At 46.3% G+C, this 21,100-nt stretch overlaps 1 protein-coding gene across 4 annotated transcripts in view; it reads right to left on the bottom strand.

Moving 5' to 3' along the window:
* RPGRIP1L (RPGRIP1 like) overlaps positions 1 to 21,100 on the bottom strand; it is a 673,080-nt gene that overhangs the window by 276,251 nt on the left and 375,729 nt on the right. For all 4 annotated transcript variants that reach the window (XM_085639033.1, XM_085639032.1, XM_085639035.1 and 1 more), the window contains exon 19: positions 10,835 to 10,918. In XM_085639033.1, coding sequence (XP_085495159.1) covers positions 10,835 to 10,918 — 84 coding nt within the window. The remainder of the gene's footprint in view (positions 1 to 10,834; positions 10,919 to 21,100) is intronic.

Below are 21,100 nucleotides of genomic sequence, written 5' to 3'. Positions count from 1 at the left end.
TGGGTCTCCCCTCGCCACGGCCCATGGGGGTCGTGGAAGCAGGCAAGTGACGGGCGTATGCTCTTCAATACTACAGGGGTTGTGGACGCGCATGAGGGGCACACCTGAGTAGAGCACAAACTCCCCTGCACGATAGGCACAGCACAGACAGCAGGGTTGGTGACGGTGTGCACTCCCCCCCCCCCCTTGTTTTTGTGCCGTAGACGCCAGCCTAAGTATATTCTATTGTTTTCCTTTTTTTCTTTTGGGTGTCCTCGAGTGCCGGTCTCTGGGAGAAGAAGGACCCTAGTACCCTAGAAGACGTCAGTAGTCAAGCAAGAAGCTTCTATTCCATTCCCAGTGGCCTTAAGACTTGCTAAGATTCTGCATACAGCGTGTGTGACCCTAACAAACCTGACCAATAAACAACAAAAAGTATCCCTTCCTAAAGCAGTCCGCATAATTTTGTCAAGACCAAAAAGTGGGCGGGAGATCCAAACAAGGGAAACAGCACAGCCTGCCATAGGAGTCACTGATAGGTTACCCATGTGTCTATATATAAGGTAGGTATAGGAATACTACACCTAAGCAAGGGGTGATTACACGACCTTGCCCCAGCTGAGTGATCAGCCAGTTGTGTCATAATGGAAGGCCAGCCAGGGGTGGCATAATACATGCTGCAGCCCCTGGTAGGCCTAGGGTACACCTATGCCCTGGGTACCTAAGGTACACTGTACAGGGCCCTAGAAGGTGATCCTTACCAATTGGGTTGTGTACCTAAAGTACATAGTGTGAATTTAGAGAGAGAACAGCTGGGCTGTGGGTCTGATTAGCAGGCCCACAGCCACATCGAAGTCGAAAACCAGTGAAGCAAAAGCAACAAGTGGGGGTGAACATAGAAAGCAGACCCTACTCTCCTACAGTCCTTATCCGGCAGAGCCGAGGGAAAGGCACTCTGCGATGTTGAGGCCTGAATGACCAGGCTCTCAGGCGTGTGGTGAGTGGTCAAGAAGGCGGGATCACCAGGAGCCGGGAGATGATGCCTAGCGACGTTCTTATCCCCCCCGAGGCCGGCCGCAACCAAGTATCCAAGAGCACTTCGGTAAGGGCCTCATTGAAAGGGAGCAGCGGCTCAGATGACGTAGATGCCGTCTGGAGCACCTCCGTAAGGAGGTTGGTCTTAAGGGCCTCCGTAGGGAGGTCAAGGTGGAGAGTCTCCGCGGCTCGACGCAGCACCATAGTGTAGGAAGTGTCCTCCTCCATAGTAGGCGAGGCAAACCCCGGGTCAGAAGACGCATCAAGTTCACCCGCATCTTGAAGGTCATCCACCCAATCCTGCTCGGAGTCACACTGCCGCGCAAGGGGGTCCTCGGAGCCGTCTCAGTCCTCATCCGGCCCCGGGGTAGAAGGAGCCGGTCGCGGTGGCAGGACCGAAGCCGGAGAGGGGGCCAGCGGCGCCAGGAGCATCGCCGGCTGGGGCCCAGCCGGAGCCGCATCCCAATGAGGATCCCAGGTCGGAACGAAACGGTCCGAGAACCTAGGCGGGGCGGGATAAACGGCACCCAGTGCGGCGCCTGTGGCGGAGCCAGGGGCAGCGCCGGGGTACGGGGCCGGAGCCAGCGGCGTTGCACCTTGTGGCGCCGGGGCCGGAGCCGCGGGCGCTGAATCCAGTGGCTCCGGGGCTGGCGCCGGAGGCGGTGCCGCTGGGTCAACAGGATCTGGACACGGGGTCACGGGGCCCGCAGGCGCACCGGCAGGAGCCCGAGGCCTAAACAGCCCGGTCCAAGGCAGCAAGAAACTCTTGCCGCTGTTCGGGAGTCGCCGACGGACCCGGTATAGCGGGTAGGCCGCGGGACTCCCAGGCTCCAGAGGAGCCGCAGGGGCAGAGCCCCTGTCCCCCACGTCCGCCTCCGGGGAGCGACGAGGGGACGTCGGAGAGCGAACACGCTTCTTCGACTTCTTCTTATGGGGTCGCTTACCGGAATCTGAATGTGAAGATTTAGAGTCCGTGGAGCGATGGCTGCGGTCCCGCGAGCGGCCCCGCGAATGGCGCCTAGACCTGGAGCGGCGGTGAGAGGAGTGCCGGACCTCCAGCAACTTCCGGCGCCGCTCCCGTAATGCCTTCGGGGCCATGGCACGGCAGTCCCGACAATCCCGGGAGTCGTGGTCGTTCTCTAGGCAGTAGAGGCAGACATCATGGGGGTCCGTCACCGACATATTACGGTGGCACGACCCGCAAGACTTAAAGCCGGGCATCCCTACGTGCACCAGGAGACAAGAGAAGGAGACAAAAGTCTCAAAAAAGTGTTCAAAAAATGACCGAGGTACGTGCTCAATCCAGATTTGCGCTTTCGGTGCGGAAAAAGAAAGAACGGACGTCAGTAGCCTCCGTGACGTCGTCCCGGCGCGCACGACGCCACCTACTGGCGTGCAGGGGTACTGCTAAGCAGAAAACTTTCCAGATCCAGACTGACGCCTAGGGGAATATTCTAAGGTAAGGAATCTATCACTAACGTGTCTCTTTCAGATCAGTTCTTTGCACTGGGATTTGGAGAGCTGTTTCAAGAAGTCCCTACCTTTGGAAATCATCTTGTAAACCATAGTCGGAGTGTGTTATTTGTTGGTCATCTTGCTTGTAATGTTTTGCTCCACAATGTTTGCCTTTGAGACAATTTGGTCTGCAATTACATCACAGAAGTAATAGGACTCTATGGTTGTGATATTCGTGCAGTATGGTATGTGGAATTCTGTGAGGATCCTATGTAATTTTTGGAAGGGCATTTGACTTGGTGCTCACTGGGAGTAGTGGAGTCTTTATGCCTTCTTGATGCGTGGTTTGTAGATCCTTTTGCAGCACTGTCATTTTGGGTGTTTGATTATTTTACTGTTGTCCTAATGCATCAATTATTTTCTGTCTTGATGTTTTTATCTTTGAGTTGAGTTCTGAGGCCTTCATGGACGTCTTCAGAGGTATCAGTCTGTTGATGCCAGTGTAGAGCTGACCCATATCCTTTGTAAGGTTGGGGGTGAAATGGCTATCACATGGGAGTGGAGTGGGGGAGGATTTGACTGTACTTCAGTTTCTGTAGATCACTTAGACAATTATTTTTCAAATCTGCAGAAACAGAATCATGTTTCCATTGTCGTGCTGCAGATTTGAATTATGAACAACACTGGCTAGAGTTAAAAACTTAAAAGTGATACTAGATGTGCCTCTGCAATGAGATGGTAGCAATATTAAATCAGTGTGACTTGTGACTTCACATTAATTGCCAAGCAAATGAATAGACTTCTTTCAAGACCTGATTCCAGCCAGAATGTAACATCTTTCTTAATCTGCCAATTGGACGCAATCCAATCTTCAATAAGCGAAACCCAGTGGGCAGCCTCGGTCACTTCTCTGGTTAACAGCTGAAGTAAACAATATATTGAGGACCATTACTTTCTAGTCAGTTATAGTGTAACCTTAACCTCACACTTGTAAACGATGTGAAGTTGCATTTGAATCTACTTCGAAACATTAATAGTAAGAACGCAGAGTGGGAGGAGGAGGAGGTTGGGTGTGGGTGGGTGTGTGCCCGAAGAACAATTACTTACCTTCGGTAACGCTTTTTCTGATGGATACAGTATCTGCCTGTGGATTCCTCACCTTTTGAATAACCCCTGCGCCAGCATTCCACAGAAATTATTTTCTTAGCTCTCCCGCGTCGACGAGGACGACATAATAGTACAGCTCCGCCCGCGACTCCATATGACATCACCAGAGCCATAGGAAGACCTCGTCGACGTGCTGACGTCAGTTCCATCCATTTTTCCGTGCCCTCGAGGCGAAAGGGCGGACCGACAACATAACACAAGAATACCCAGAATACATAATATATAAACAAATACATACAGTATATACATAAATAGAAAGGAAAAGCCAATAAACAAAGCATTTCCTAGCAAAAAACTGTATACTTAAAAATGCCATATAGAAAATAACAATGTCAGACAGTCAGAACGTTTCCGGTTTATGCAGAAGGACAACGGGGAGGCAGGGGGGTCAGTTAGGAATCCACAGGCAGATAATGTATCCACCAGAAAAATCGTTACCGTAGGAGGGTGTCCACCTGCCTATACCAAAAAATCTTGCAGTACAGAACGAGCAAAATGGCCATCCCTCCTAACCTCCAAATCCAAGCAGTTATGCTTCGCAAAGGTGTGGAGGGAGGCCCAAGTTGCCGCCTTACATATGTCTACAACAGGAACACCTCTAGCCAAAGCAGAAGAAGAAGACTTAGCTCTGGTGGAATGAGCTCGAATACCTTCAGGAGGCTCCTTCTTGGCCAGGGCGTAGCAGATCTTGATACATAAGATAAACCACCTGGAGACTGTTTGCTTGCGGACAGCTTTGCCTTTCATTCGTCCAACGTAGCCCACGAAGTGCGGATCATCCACCCTTAGGTCCTTGGTCCTGTCCTGGTAGAAACTGACAGCTCTCTTAGGATCCAGATGATGAAGTCTCTCTTCCTTCTTGGAAGGGTGAGGGGGAGGATAGAAGGTAGGTAAAGTAATAGACTGTCCTAAATGGAAATGAGTAACCACCTTGGGTAGGGAAGCAGCCCTGATACTGAGAACCATCTTTTCTGTATAAATGGTCAAAAACGGAGGTTTAGAACTGAGAGCCTGAAGCTCACTTACCCTCCTGGCTGAGGTAATGGTGATCAGAAAGACCGTCTTAAAAGAAAGAAACCTAAACGGGCAAAAAGGACGGCCGGCTAATACCGATCCTGGACCTCAGGGTTTTGAATTTTTACCTCGGACAGAAGTTCAAAATGCTGACCTTAGCTCAGGTTCTTCTGGCGCTGAAACGGGAAGACTGGATGGTGTAGATCGACTTACAGGATGCATATTTCCACATCCCTATTCTGAAGTCGCATCGGAAGTCTCTCTGGTTTACAGTGGAATTGCAACATTACCAATTTAAGGTCCTCCCGTTCGGTCTTACTTCCGCACCTCAGGTCTTCACAAAGGTGATGGAGGTCACATATTTGGACCACCTAGAGGAATAAATAGATTTGGAGGAGTGTCTCCTGGATAATAAAATAACATCCACCACATCCGGTGGGAGAGGGAAAGAACTCAGATTGCCCGGTTCAATCTCCAGGCATGAAGGTGCAAGCTCTGGAGGTGGGGGTGTAGAACCTGCCCCTGCGAAAGGAGGTCTGCCCTGAGAGGGAGACGGAATGGAGGGTGCAAAGAGAGGTGAAGTAGATCTGTGTATCAAACCCTTCTTGGCCAATCCGGAGCAACCAATATGACTTGGGCCTGGTCTTGGAGAATCTTCCTCACCTTCCCTGACCACAATCATCTTCAGTGAATTTAGGAGCCAATTGCTTGACAGAGTCCATAAGAGCATGAATGTACCTCCCTAGCAAACATGTGACGTTCGTTGATTTCAGAGCCATACTTGCTGACGAAAACACCGTTTTGGCCGACTGATCCAACTTCTTCGAGTCTTTATCCCCTAGGGTGGTAGGAAAGGAACCAGTAGACTCCTAGGAACAAGAAGCCTGAACCACCAGGCTTTCTGGAGATGGATGGGCAGAAAGGAAAGCTGGATCACCAGGAGAAGGTCTTTACCTTTGCCACTGCTCTAGAAACTGCCGGGGCAGACAAGGGTTTCTGCCACACCTCCATAATTGGATCTGTCAATGCCTCATTGAATGGAAACAGAGGTTCATTGGAAGTGGAATTTAGCACTTCAGTCAAAATATTCGATTTTATCTCAGCTGAGGGCAACTGAAGGTCCAACAAATCAGCAGCCTTTCTGATGACCAAGTGATAAAGGGCAACATCCTGTGAAGATAAAGCCTCCGGAGAAGAAAGCTCCCACTCCGGGAAAGTATCGAAGCACTAGCCTCACGTAAACCTTCAAACTTGTCTACGTAGTCGAGAATATCTCCTTCCTCCTGCTCTTGCTGATACTTATCTTCTTCCAGCAGTCTTTACGCTTCCCTTGTGGAACGCTGCTTCCAGATCGGCGGCGCTGGTAACAACGGCGTTGACGTCGAAGAAGGACCTTCCGAAGTGGGCAACGGCGCCGATCAAATCCGGGATGATGTTGGGCCAACACCAAACTGTGCCGGTGATTGAGATATCGGAGTAGATAACCTCGGCACCGGAAACTGCACAGATGGAGCCGTTGGCATAAAAGGCATGAAGGGTGCCTGGGCATACTGCTGGGGTATGTCCAAATTAAAGGCAAGCGGACCCATGGGACCAGAGGGCGCACCGGTAGGGTAGGAAGCCCTGGCGAACATGCCAAACATCGCATTCAGAAAATCCAAAGGATCCGATCCTGGTCCTGGGAAGGGAGGATAAGGATCCAAATTCCCCTGGTCTGGATCCATCCAAGGCCGTACGGGGGGCTGAGGAGTCGGAGACATCAGCGCCCGCACAGGTGAAGCCGCAGGAACAGGAGAAGACTCCCTTGGAGCCGGAGAATCCCTGGGCGCTCGCGAATCCCTCAGAGCCGGAGAGTGGGCCGGAGACGCCAACGGAGAAGGAGAACGCCAAGGATAGGCAAAGTCTTTTTCACCCCGTCACTGCACGGGAGAGGCTGACCTCGAAGCCCTGCCCTTTGAAGATTGACGTCGTGATCTTTGTCTTCCCTTTGACTTCTTATGCTTCTTTGACTTCGAAGAATATGAAGTCGATGACTTTGAGCGCTTACAACTCCTCTTCTCCTTTTTCGCCTGCGCCATGAAAAGTTTGGCTTCAGGTTCTTTCAGCACCTTCGGGTTCAACTTACGAAAGCACGAACACCCTTCGACGTTGTGGTCTGAAGAAAGACACCCAAGACAGTCTTTGTGGGGAGTCCCTGATTGACATATGGCCCCCACACTCCCTGCAGGGACAGAAACAAAGTAATCACAATAAAATGGAGAGTCCCTAGGAAAAAAACGCTACGCGTCGACAGTGCGGAAAAAAGTGAACTGACGTCAGCACGCCGACGAGGTCTTCTTATTGCTCCGGTGACGTCATACAGAGTTGCGAGCGGAGCCGTGCTATTATGACGTCTTCATCGGCGTAGGAAAGCTAAGAAAATAATTTCTGTGGAATGCTGGTGCAGGAGTAATTCAAAAGGTGAGGAATCCATAGGCAGATGTATCCATCAGAAAGGGATTTGTTTTTACTTATACTGGGTGCTCTCTTGTGTCTGGACAAAGCTATACCTCCCTGAAGAGCTCTAATGAGAGCGAAACATCTGTCAGGGAGTGCTTTTAATAGTTTCAGGTTGGTTTGGTTGGTATTTTACCAATTCAAAGCTGTAATACTGTGCCTAGAGTGGTAAAAGGCTTTTGTCATTTTAAAGCTCCGCATGAACAGCACTATGCTAGTCATAGGTTTAAAGACTTTGCTGTAGAAATGGCAAAAGACTTTGTCCCTTTCTATCTCGGCGTGGATGGCACTGTGCTAATCCTATGCTTAATGACTTTGATAGAGAGGCAGACATTTTAGGTAAGCTGGTCTTGAGAACTACATATATATATATATATATAATAAAACAAACAAATGCAGATTCCGAAACTCCTAAACTAGTTTATAAATTTGGCATTGTGAAACTCATCACATAGCCACTTTAGACTGAATCTAAATGGGGTACAAAGGCGAAACCAAAGGACAGGTGTCCAAGAGAAAGAAGAAGCATATAGCACTTTGCAGGGAAACCAACATACTTTCTCAGAATTTAACTATAGGCCCGATTATGATGTCAGTTGGACACGCGTACGACCGGCATCGTAACGGAAGCGGGAACGCCCGACAAGGACTCGGAGGTCCCGCTTTCCAGATTACAAACTGACTGCTATGTTGGCGGTCGGATCCTGTATTTTTTCCATTGAGGCTTGTGCTGCCCCTCGCAGCACAAGCCGCAATGTTTGGTAACCAGTACTTTCAACAGGTCAGAGGTGGCGCCATGGGGGCCTGTTTTTCTCCCAGCTATGCCTGTCTGCATATGGGCTGCTGGGAGGAACAGGTCCTCTTTGGCCAGCACCATGACACATTTTCCAAACATGTGATTTTATGGCTTCGCTATATCGATGATATTTGTTTGATATGGCAAGGTACCAAACAGCAAGCTCTTGATTTCATCGATTTGCTTAACATCAACACACTGAACCTAAACTTTACTTCCAACATCAGCCAGGAATCTGTGTTTTTCCTAGATGTAGAGATCGTTGTCAATAATGACCATTTAGTGACACAACTTTTTAGGAAACCCACTGCGGGCAACACTGTGTTGCATGCTACTAGCCATCACCCAGTGCACCTCATACGCAGCATTCCCTATGGGGAGATGCTGCGCATCAGGCGCATTTGTAGCACAGAGTTGGAGTGTGTCAAAGCTCAACAAGCCAGCAAAGCACTTTTTTTGGCCAGAGGTTACACTGTCGCCATGATTGACAGTGCAATCCTAAAAGCCAATCGCATTCCTAGAAATGAGGTTTTAAATAAGACAGCACCCATTGTCACAGTGGTACAAAATAAGCAACCTGTCAGATTGATTGTGACCTATAACCGCCAGCATCAAGCTTTACGTAAAATCTTAAAGAAAAATTGGAGCCTTGTTTGTAATGACCCTGTCATTGGGGATCTGATGACAGCTAGTCCGGTAATTACATTTAGGAAAGCGCGCTCCATGAATGATGCCTTGGTTAAGTCCAGTCCTGAAATTGGTTCCACTAAAACATGGTTACAGGCGAGCAAGGGTTTCAAACGTTGTTCCAGCTGCAAAGCTTGTAGACATGGGTCCAGCAGAACGAAATTTCACACTCCATTTTGCGATACTCCTCGCCCCATCACTAAATTACTTACCTGTAAGACTGAATTTGCTGTGTATGTGCTGGAGTGTCCGTGTGGCCTGCAATACGTTGGTAGTACCAAGTTGCAGGTTCACAAGCGGATACTCCAGCACATCCGGGCTATAAATGGTAGTGATGCTTCCTACCCAGTTGCACGTCATTTCAAAGAGCGACATGACAATAAAAGTGAACTTCTCAGATTTTATGTCATTGATACAGTGCTCCCTTTGAGACGGGGAGGGAACCGTGAGTTCTTGCTTCGTGCACTAGAAACTCGATATATCCTAGAATTGGATACCAAGACACCGCAGGGCCTTAATTCTAGCGAAGATTTCTTCACCTGTCTCTAAACCATGTTATTCATTAGTTTTCCAGAGATTTTTACTGTTTTAAATAATGGTCAGCCTCCGTAACCATCTATTATTCAGATTTTTTATCATTATTTTTTCAATACAATTCTTATTGTATCACTGTTTTGCACTTTGCACACTACATTGTACTATGATTGGCACATTAATGCAGGCATGTTAGTATCCATTACGGATAGACTATTCAATTGTATGTTTACTGATCATCAATATCATCTGGACTCTACCCACTTGGGTATTATTTGCACAAATTGCTAATTTTGCACAACTTTGTCCATCGTTGCACATACAGGTGTTCATTTTTACAACGTGAATGATTTTTAACCTGTGCTCTTTTGGTTTTACCTTAGAATTGGATTGCACTTATCATGTGTGTCTTCCGTGTTCTTAAGGATTTGTTTAAACCAATTGTTATTTGCACTTACAATTTTGATGTTGATTTTCATTGATTGTTGAACATCATCGTTTGTTTACTAAATGTATTTTTTCCATGTCTATTGCGCTATTTATGCGTCAGCCAATCGTTTCACACTTTTCATTTGCACTAGCACTTTAAATACAAACCTGTTAAGCCTCGGTGTCATGTGATCAAGGCCTCTGGAAGGCTGAAACGCGTCATGCAGGCATTGCTGTGAGATAAATAAAGACCTTATTACTCACTTCCATCTTGGGTCAGTGTTCGTCTATTCCTGCTTTCTTCGAGAGTGCTGGTTTGCAGGAGTGTTCCGGGCGAAATCCTACGATAAATATATATATATATACACACACATATATATGTGTGTGTATATGTATATATGTATGTAACAGGATTCGCCTTGAACAGCTCCTCAGCTACTCCATTCCATGCAGAAAAGACGAAGAGCGGACCCAAAGTTTTTGGTGCAATTTCAGATAGTGCTTTATTAAGTGCCCAGGGTATCCGCCATAAAATGTATATATGTATGTGTATATACATATATATAAATGTATACATACTAATGTTAGGATTTGTTAGGGTTCATTTTTTAACTGTTTAGATTAGATCTGTTTCACTTTATATTTTCCGTCATAAATTAACAAGATCTATGCCTTTGTAGATGCAGTAAAACAAATATCTTTAGTTACTGAGGCTCACTGGGAGCAGATGGAAGGTATCAGATACATAGTACTTGAGAACCTGAATGCTATTAAATTCTATATAAAGGAAAAATTATGTATAAAAATTAAATTGAAAGAAAATGAACAAATTATTTTAACAGGGGCACACTTAATACATATGTTAAAATTCTGAGATTGCGGCTCCGCCACCATAATGTGGAGTACAGCATTGCACGTGCAACTCTCACCTTGGAACTGTAAGCAATTTAGAAAAACTAAGAGCCTGATTTAGATATCGGCAGACGGGTTACTCAGTCACAACGGGGTAAGATATCACGTTTGCAGAAATATAAATCCCATAATATCCTATGGGATTTATATTTTGGCGGCCGGGATATCCATCCTCGTTGTGACAGAGTAACCCATCCACCGATATCTAAATCAGGCCATAAGTAGGCATAAAAAAGAAAATAATTTAAAAGACATTTTTAAACTGACAGTTTTCTTGATTAAATCAAGAAGCAGAGTTTCAAATGAATGTCGGACATAATTCAGACTCACAATATTTGAGGATTGAGGTGTGTCCACAAAAGAAACTTTCTTCTCAGTTGGAGGATATATCTGTCTGGGCTTAGGTTGTGGTGCCTAGGAGAAAAATACATATGCCTGTTAGTGTGAGCTCCTATTTGTTGCCCCATTTAAATCAAAGCAATAGACACACAGATGATGGACGGAATGCAGAGCAAATCAAACATTCACCCCCAGTCAATAGATCTGGGTTAAATAAATTGTTGTTTAGCTCACCGTGCCGCCCCAGTTTAGACCCAGCCATAGGCAAATCAGTCTTGACCCTGTGCCTCATGGGAACAGTCCAGCCCAAACTGTCAAGCCAGGTCCTCCCTGGAGCGGAAATAAGCATCCTGGGAGGTAGCCACAAGCTACCTCTGGCCATTTGGAAAAAGAATCCACAAAAACTATTGCATATCTGCCTTCAAATCCTTCACAAGCCACCAAACGTCTGCTCAAGCCCTCCTCTTTGTGGCTGACATGCCTCCATGGCCCTCATGGAGCATCTCCAACAATCTCGCACGTACCCCTTTGGGCACTACTAGCCTTCCATTTCTTCCTAGAATTCCATCCATAAGAACCAACTATGACTATACTATTCTGTAATTCCCAAATTCCTTCACACTATCGGATTGTCCAGTAACAAGAGTGTTAGAAATTGGGTTTCTGGTTGGAAGAGGTATGCACCCTGTCCAAGTAGGAATCATAATCCTAGTCAGGGTAAATCAGATATATACTAAAATATAACCTGTGCTCACCATGTGGTAGCTTGGCACAGAGCAACCTGGCTAATTTAAAGAGGCAATGTGCAAAGTATTTGTGCAACACACACACAATAGCACAATGAAAACACCACAAAAATACACCAACCCAGGTTAGAAAGATAGACCATAATGTTATAAATACATGGAGACTAAAACGACACATATCCAATGAGTAGAAGTCAGGATATGAAGTTGTAACAAATAAAAAGAGTTCTAGCATTTAGAAGCAATAAGCACCAATGGGGGTCATCTTGTCGCAAGAGTTTAGGCCACCCGCGATGGAGCGCAGACCAGCGGGCCCTACATTGGCTACAGGACCAACGCAGGGCCCACTGAGCAAAAGTACTTTAATCCTTGTCGCATCATGAGATGTGTCGATGATCCCTACGCAGTGAGGGGTTTTGCATCGGATTTCTCCAGGGAACTGCTGCAATGTGTTGGGTCTGTTGAGCGAAGTGCCGGTTCCGAGTGTGCTGATTCCGAAGGCGATGCACCAGGTTAATCCACACTAGAGGAGCGATGTGTTGATCTTCTCCACGCAGTGGTGGTGATGTGTTGGTTCCGAAGAGGTAGTTGTGGATACGATGAGGTGGTTCCAAGTCCGAAGCAATGATTCTACTACTGCAACAGGGTTGATGCGCCGCTTTTGCTCCAAGCAGACTGGAAATGTGTTGATTTCCCTAGTGCAAGTATCTGGTCCACTTCCAGTGAACCAGACACAGGAGCAGAGTAGAGACTTTGATAGCCCGGAGTCTCAGCAACAGAAGGCAAGCAAACAAGCTCTTGGAGATCACTCTGGGCTCAAGACAGAGTCCAGCTCTCCCTCAGCAGGGTCGGAGAGCTTCAGGCAGCTGGACAGCACAGCAGAAAAGCAGTTCATCCAGAGCAGCAGTCCAGCAGAGTGACAGTCCGTGTAGCACCACACAGTTCTTTTGACAGAGGTTCTTTATAGGTCCAGAAGTGTCTGAGCTCGTAGGGTAAGAGTCCCAGTACTTATACCCAGTTGTGCCTTTGAAGAGGGTGTGACTTCGAAGAAAGGTCTCTGAAGTGCACAATAGCCCTTTCGTCCCAGCCCTGGCTCCAGACAAGCTGTAGGGGGTAATCAGCCCTTTGTGTGGGGACAGGACCCTTCTATTCAGGTGTAAGTGTAAGCTCCTCCCTCCCTTGAGGCTCAAGAAGAGCCATCAGAGTGCAGATGAGTACACAGACACACCTAACCTTCCTGTGTTTGTGGTGGTCTAAAGGGAATGCACCAAGTGTAGCTGTCACCAAACCCAGATGTGTATTGGAGGCAGCCTGCAGGCACACAGAGCGGTGAGAGCAGAGAAATGTCCACTTTCCTAAAGCAGCATTTCTAAACTAGTAATGTCAAGTCCAACTTTACCAGTAAAGGGGATTTGTAATTACCATTCCAAAGATATAAAACATGACATGACCCAGCTACTCCTTTCTAATCAGGGATTGCAGTATAAAGGTGTATTGAGGAATTCCCAATGTTAACCTATGAGAGGAGTAGGCCTAACAATAGTGGAAAAAGAATTTGTGGTATTTTTCACTACCAGGACATGGAAAACTTAAAAGTGCATGCCCTACCTTTTACTTACACAGCACCCTGCCCTATGGGCATACTAGGGCCTACTTTATGGTTGACTTATGTGCAAAAAAAGACACGTTTAAGGCTTGGCAAAGGGTTTTAACCCGTTCTGTGCCCATGACTAGCTGGACTCGTCATGGAGCACAGTCGCGCTGTGCCCATGACGAGTCCAGCTCGTCATGACACCCACCCACGGGGGAAGCGCTGGCGCACCCCCGTGAGTGGTCGATCATTTTTTTTTTACTGGGAAGGCAGGGGAAGACCTTCCCCTGCCTCCCCCCACCCCCCACCCCCACGTCATCAATGACGTCAGCGCGCTGACGTCATTGGAGGTTTCCCCTTTGTTCTCCGAGGCGCAGGAAGCCATTTGCTTCCTGCGCGTCGGAGAGTGAAGGTGAGTTTTGGGGCTGTGGAGGAGGGATTTTGGCATCGGTGGGTTTGGTTAGGGTGGGGGCACTATGTAGGCGGAAGGCCAAAGGCATGCCATGAGGCTCGGCTTCGTTCGTGTGTGTTTGTAGTTGCTTCCCTGTGAAATGGATCCAGAAATGAAAAACGCTCTGCCGAGAAATGCCCTTCTTTTGAAATGTTCTAATCCAAAGTGCACCAGGATGGAGAGAAATAGAATGTATTATATGAGAATTAAATACCTAACTAAATAAAGCAAGACAGAGGGGTTGCAAAGTGGCCAGATTGGTTTTATTTACATCCAAATACACCAGCATCACTTTACAGAGTTTGCCAGTGAAGTGCTACTTTCGTTTTCTCGTCTTTCTTTGAACAGCATTGTTGTTCCCAGGTTGGGAGAGTGTACCATTCCTGGAGGTACTGCAATAACTGGTTGATAGGTGGATTGGAAAACACAATGTGTACCATGGCTCTGTGTTTATGGATGTGGTCTTTTTATACCATACTGCTTACGTTTTGTAAGGATGTAAGCAATGGACAGTGAAACGGTTCCCTTCAGGGCCCTCTAGTCATGTCCATAACTTTTCAGGTGAAGCCACTCGCTGATTTCTGAATAGTTAGTGAGAGATCGTTTAGGTAACCATGTTGTTTCTGCTTACATTACACATGCTTTGCATTCCCTATGAGTGGTGGCTTTTTTTTTTTTTTAGGTGGCATATTACTCTTATCAAATGCATAATTTGAATTGAGCCACATCCAAGTGTTTATAGTGGGCACAATTAGGTTATAGCTGAAGGCAGTGCGAGTTTCTCTCAGTGGGAAAGTATGGTGTTCAGTGGGGAAGTGGCACTATGGCCAGAGCTGTCGAATTTGGAACTGGGGAACCGGGTTCAGCATTCATGACCAGTCCACCACACCACTGTACTGAGGGAGCACATTCCCATGCTAGACCGTAGAAGACCCCACTAGACCTTAGAAGGCTTGATGTCTTAGCACAAGCAGGTGTACCCTAGTGGTGTCAATTGTGGGTTAACCTTGAAGGCCTGTCCACCACAATCCATACTGAAGTTCATCTCCAGTCTTGCGGGCAGGCCTACGAAGCAGCACACCCTAGAGCAACAGTGATCCAGTCGCTGTGACTCTGTCACTGAGGTCACATGAACCTTGAGCAAGTTAGGGCGATGCGAACAGTGTGACCTCACTGGGTACCTATTTCGGGTGGGTGCGTAGTGTTTGCAAGTATATTATGGTTTGAAAAAAACTTGCTGCCTCCTTCCTGGCCTCCAGCAATTTTCAGAAACAATTAAAATGTCATGATAACTTTGGTGGTTAATGTTCTTCCTAGAGAGAGATGGAGTTTTGTGTAGTGGAAGGGTTGACTCCTGGAAAGGTAGCACAGAGGGTTAATGTGCCTGCTGCAAAGAACATGTACCATGCAGATCACAAAGTGCACTGCTTTAATGGGGGACCATGATGAATTGTCATTTAATGTCAGCTGTAGATGATAGATCCCTGAACAGTGTCATGTATGTGCATGTTTGCATTGTGCTGAGGGGATTACCAGGTAATTATTCACGCAGCTCTCTGATGGATGTCACATGAGGTAAAATACTGCAATAAATGGCAGACACTCTGAAAACAAGAGCAAACGTTACGTTACATGAGGCAATGGTGGTAATTGTGCATGTATCAAAAGCAAACAAAATACAAGAGGTAGCAAACAATACGTTACAGGAGGAAAAGTGACATGTGTGCAAGTTCCAAAGGGTACAAAGTACAAGTAGAGGTATAAAAGTGCAATAAATGGCAGACACTCAAAACACAGGAACACACTGGGAAGGCACTTCTACGGGCATGGAGAACAGAATTTCCTATAATGTAAAGACTTCCTTCAGACAATAGAGAGGGTGTGAATTAAGTTTGGAAGTGTCTTTGCAGGAGGAGAACTTTGAGGTCAGTTTTGAAGGACTGGGAAGAGGGAGGGGGTGGCCCGGAGCTGAGGCTGAGTTCCAGATTCTCGTTGCGTTGCTTGTAAAGGATTGGGCCATCGATCTTTCCTTCTTGAAAATGGGAGGTTCAAGCAATAAATTTTGCGCAGTACGTGATGGTCTAGAGCATTATATGCATATGTGACATTAAAGTTTTTTTCTCCTTTTTATTCTAGTCTAACGCTTTTGATTCCTGTTTCCGGTTTCGACAGTGGTTGTTCTGCAGTTTTGTGTAGTTGCATTGTTTTGGTAAGAATTTTTTTGTTGTTGTATTTACTCCAAATGAGTAATATTGTAATGTCTGAATGAATTTTTTTGTAAGCGATGTCATAATGGCGGCATATTTAGTTAGTGGTTTGAGCATGAAATCCTTTGCGATGTTTTTTGCATAGTCTTATGTGTAATTGCTTTTCTCTTTCTTTTTTAGTGGGATATTGTTGATCCATATTGTGTCTGTACAGAGTAGGTGGTGGTGAGTAGTTTAGCTGCCTCTGGCAAGTGAGTGGTACTGTTTTGGAGTATATATGAGTTTTTGATAAAGGTGCTTTTTGTTTATTACTTATTTTACAAAGTGTTTGTTGTTGTTGACTTGTTTGAGAAGTTACCTTTATTAGTAAGCAATATGGCTAGCCGTAGAATGACTGCTCAACAGGTGGTTGGTATGCTTCTTGAATCTTCCTCTGAGCATAATTATGAGACTGACAGTGTGTCTGAGGGAGAGGAGGGAGGGGAAGATTCTGGCAGTGAGTTTTCTCTCAACATGGAATCATCGGATGATGAAGGTACTCTCAGTGCAGATGAAGGTACTCTTGGTGTGGATGAAGCAACTCTCAGTGCGGATGAAGTGCCTGTCTTAGAGGAGGAGGAAACTGCTGTGCCGATGGTGCAAGAGGCATCTGGATTGCAGTCTGAGGCTGCTAGGCTTACTACTGGAAGTGCTGGACTTTGGGTTGATCCAAACATGGTGCAGCCGGTGTTGCCTGCCTTTAGCGGTGATGCAGGGTGTACAGTGGATTGTGAACACTTTTTGCCTATACAGTTTTTTCAGTTGTTTATGGATGATGTATTTTTGGGTGAGATTGTTGAGCAGACGAATTTGTATGCTGAACAGTTTTTGAGGGACAACAGCGACAAACTTAGGCCCCAGTCTAGAGCTACCCGGTGGACTCCCACATATCTGGAAGAGATTAAGAAGTTTTTGGGTTTGACTTTATTGATGGGTGTGGTAAGGAAGCCAACCTTGGCTTCATATTGGTCTACTAGCCCCTTGTTGGCAACTGCCATATTTCCTGCAGTTATGACTCGTAATCAGTATTTACTTTTGCTACGTATGCTGCATTTTGTTGATAATTTTATGGCGTTGCCACAAGATCACCCTGACTGTGACCGTCTTTTTAAGATTTGGCCTGTTTTTGATCACTTTGCAGATCGATTTTCTGAGATCTATACTCCAGGGAAAGAAATATCTATTGATGAGTCTTTGGTCTTGTTCAAGGGCCGTTTGGTTTTTAGGCAGTACATCCCTAGCAAGAGGGCACGCTATGGAATTAAGCTGTATATGTTGTCTGAGAGTAGGACAGGATATGTTTTTAATTTTCGTGTGTACACTGGTAGAGATTCTACTATTGACCCCCCAGGTTGTCCGTCCACTTTTGGAGTTTCAGAGAAAATTGTGTGGGCTCTTGCTAGAAGACTGTTTAACAGAGGCCATCATTTGTACCTTGATAACGTCTATACTGCTGTGCAATTATTTAAGGAATTGTATAAAGTGGACACTTTTGCATGTGGCACAATCCGCTCTAACCGTAAAGGTTATCCGAAAGAGCTTGTTTGCAAAAAACTTCAGAGGGGGCAGTGCAGTTCCTTGCGTAGTGATGAACTACTAGCTGTAAAATTTGTGGACAGGAGGGATGTGTACATGCTGACTACCATCCATGATGAGAGTACTTCACCTGTGGCTGTTTTGGGTCAGGTTGCTGAAGTGCGCAAACCTGTGTGCATTCTAGACTACAATAAGCACATGGGTGGTGTTGACAGAGTAGATCAGAGGTTGGAACCTTACTCTGCTATTCGGAAGGCTTATGTTTGGTATAAGAAGTTGGCCATCCATTTCTTCGAATTAGCAAATTTCAATGCTTTTATTGTGTTCAAGGAGTGTTCTCCTGCGTCAAAGTTGACATTTCTTCAGTTTCAGCACTCTGTGATAGCTAGCCTTGTTGTTGTGGAACAGGCAAGTGTTCCTAGATTTGGAGTGGTGGAGGATGTGGTTCGATTGAAAGATCGCCACTTTCCTGATTTCATCCCTCCCACACCGTCAAAAGATTTTCCCACTAGGAGATGCAGAATCTGTTGGCAAAGAGGTACGCGGAAGGAGATTCGTATGTAATGCCCAGACTGTCCTTCTAAACCTGGGCTGTGTGTCCCTGCTTGTTTTAGAGCGTACCACATGTAAAAGAATTTTTGGGAGCATTCATGAGTGGTAAAGTGAACTGCCTGGTCTGTACTCTTTGAAAAATTTGATTCTGTTTCAAGGTTGGCGTTAGTGCAATGTATTTAGTTTCAGATTTTGTGTTTGTAGATTTGTATCTATTTGCGATTTGTTTGTGTTTTTATTTTTGTCTAAAAAAATCCTAAATGTGTTGGCGGTGTGTGTGGACTGGCACTTGGTTGGCGGTGTGCGTGGAATGGTGCTTGGCTGGCGGTGTGCATGGACTGGTACTTGGCTGGCGGTGTGCGTGGACTGGTGGTGTGCGTGGACTGGCGATTGGCTGCCGGTGTGCCTGGACTGGCGATTGGCTGGCGGTGTGCCTGGACTGGCGCTTGGCTAGCGGTGTGCGTGGACTGGTGTTTGGCTAGCAGTGTGCGTGGACTGGCGCTCGGCTAGCAGTGTGCGTGGACTGGCGCTCGGCTGGCTGTGTGTGAGTAGTGACTTGCTGCTGGTCACTACACACACTGCTAGCTGAGTGCCACTCCACGCAATCCATCAGCTTGTGTTGTTGCTGTGTCAGGAATGTGGGCGTGTGAAAGTAATGGGCCCTTGAATGGCGCTGTGTGCTGGTGTGAGTTTTGTTATGTGATGGGACCGCGGCTGGCGGTGTGAATGGTTTTGTATGTCTCACACGTATGAAAGGTGTATGAATGGCCTGTAAAGAGGTTGGTGCCTTGTCGTGGCTTTACAGCTCACGAGCTGTGAGTCAATGGTTCAGTTTCTCGCCCTTTCAATTATTAACAGTCCTTTTCATTTTTGTGAAATCACTTGCTAATACAATTGTATATACTGAACCATCACTCACCCTCGTGCCAAATCCAACCAGTATGTGTGTGTGCTTGAGGATTAGATGGCTGTGCAGTAATATTTGCCTTTCTGAAGCAGGGTGTACCTTGTCCCTTTTTGTGAATTTTGTAATGTGTTGTTTTTGTGCCTGGTGGTGCGAATGGTCTTGTGTGTATCACGTATGAAAGGTGTGTGAAAGGTCTGTAAAGCGGTTGGTGCCTTGCAGTGGCTTTACAGCTCACGAGCTGCGAGTCATTGGTTCAGTTTTTTCTCCATTTAATTATTGACAATGCATTTCATTTTTGTGAAATCTCTTGTTAATAAAATTTAATACAAAACAAAAATGGAGAGAAAGTTTTTTTTTTATAATGGTAGACCATTAAAGGGGGTCACTCCCAGTCCCCTAATACTATAATATCAAACAAAATGAGGGAGTACTCCCAGATGACAGAGAACTGTCTATAGGATATTGGCACGTGGAGCAAGTGAAGAAATAATCTTTCTTAAGAAGACCCCTCACTCACCAACCTAGTTGGTGACATGCTTCATCATCGAGGTCCCACCCAGATAGCCGAGTGCCATCCGGGTGTGCTACGACACCTGACTACAGTGGAGCTGGGTTTTTTTGGGGTGAATAGTGAATTTAGATAAAAATTGGCCAGATTTAACCCAATTGAAAATAGTTTATTCTAGGGTAATTTGGACAATGATTAAAACCTAGTGAAGATACCTGGGAAGGTTAAATTGACCTATGGTATCTAATAATTAGTACCCGCGACAGGCAAGGGCCAAAAACGCAGTGAGGCGACATCAACATTGCCTATCCCAAAAATATTTGGGCCCTTGCCTGTCGCGGGTACTTGGGCCTCCCACACAAGTGAGGCACCATTTTTACCGGGAGACCCAGGAGAACGCTGGGTGGTGGGAAATTTGAGTGAGCCCGGTGATGCCACAACTTTCCCACACAAAAATGTGTGAAAAATGTGATTTTTTCAGCTAAAATTGAGGTTTGCAGGGGATTCTGGGTAAGGAAACGTTGGGGGATCCACGCAAGCCATACCTCCCTGGAAGCCCCCGGTTGTCTAGTTTTCAGAAATGTATGGGTTTGGTAGGTTTCCCTAGATGGCCGCCGAGTACCGGGCCAAAAACCCAAGTGACCCCCCTTGCAAAACCAGGTGGTTTTGAGATAGGCAATTTTGATGTCGCCTCACTGCGTTTTGGGCCCTTGCCTGTCGCGGGTACTTGGGTCTCCCACACAAGTGAGGCACCATTTTTACCGGGAGACCCTGGGAAACGCTGGGTGGTGGGAAATTTGAGTGAGCCCGGTGATGCCACAACTTTCCCACACAAAAATGTGATTTTTTCAGCTAAAATTGAGGTTTGCAGGGGATTCTGGGTAAGGAAACGGTGGGGGATCCACGCAAGCCATGCCTCCCTGGAAGCACACGGGTGTCTAGTTTTCAAAAATGTATAGGTTTGCTAGGTCTCCCAAGGTGCCCGCAGAGCTAGGGTTCAAAAACTACAACTAGACATTTTGCCAAAAAAGGGTCATTTTTCCCTGCGAAATTGAGGTGTGACCACGTTGCGTTTTGCACCGTTTCCTGACGCGGGCACTAGGCCGACCCACACAAGTGAGGTACCGTTTTTCTCGAAAGACTTTGGGGAACGCGGGGTGGGTGGAAATTTGTGGATCCACGCAGATTCCGGAACTTTCCACCACAGAAATGTGGGGAAAATGTGTTTTTTTGGGACAATTTTTTAGGTTTGCAAGGGATTCTGGGTAACAGACCCTGATGGGAGGCAGTCAAGTTTCCCCATCCTGGATTCCCCTGGGTGTCTAGTTTTCAAAAATATATAGGTTTGCTAGGTTTCCCAAGGTGCTCGCAGAACTAGGGTTCAAAAACTAGAGCTAGGCACTTTGCCAAAAAAGGGTAAATTTTCACTGCGATATTGAGTTGTGACCACGTTGCGTTTTGCGCCGTTTCCTGTCGCGGGCACTATGCCTACCCACACAAGTGAGGTACCATTTTTATCGGGAAACTTAGGGTAATTCAGATTTGTAAAGGAACTGGTATTATCTATTGATTTTCGATGCATTTCCGCCTTCCAAATGAAAGATAATGTGTAAAAAAGAAGTCATTATAAAAAATGACTGATAATTCTCATGCTAGTATGAGTATTCCCAATTTCAGAAATGTGAAAATATCTACTGTTTCTAAACTCTATATTTTGTTC

This window comes from Triturus cristatus, chromosome 12, assembly GCF_964204655.1.
Source record: "Triturus cristatus chromosome 12, aTriCri1.1, whole genome shotgun sequence".
NCBI classification, from domain to species: domain Eukaryota; kingdom Metazoa; phylum Chordata; class Amphibia; order Caudata; family Salamandridae; genus Triturus; species Triturus cristatus.
This window is presented reverse-complemented; position numbering and strand designations above follow the sequence as displayed.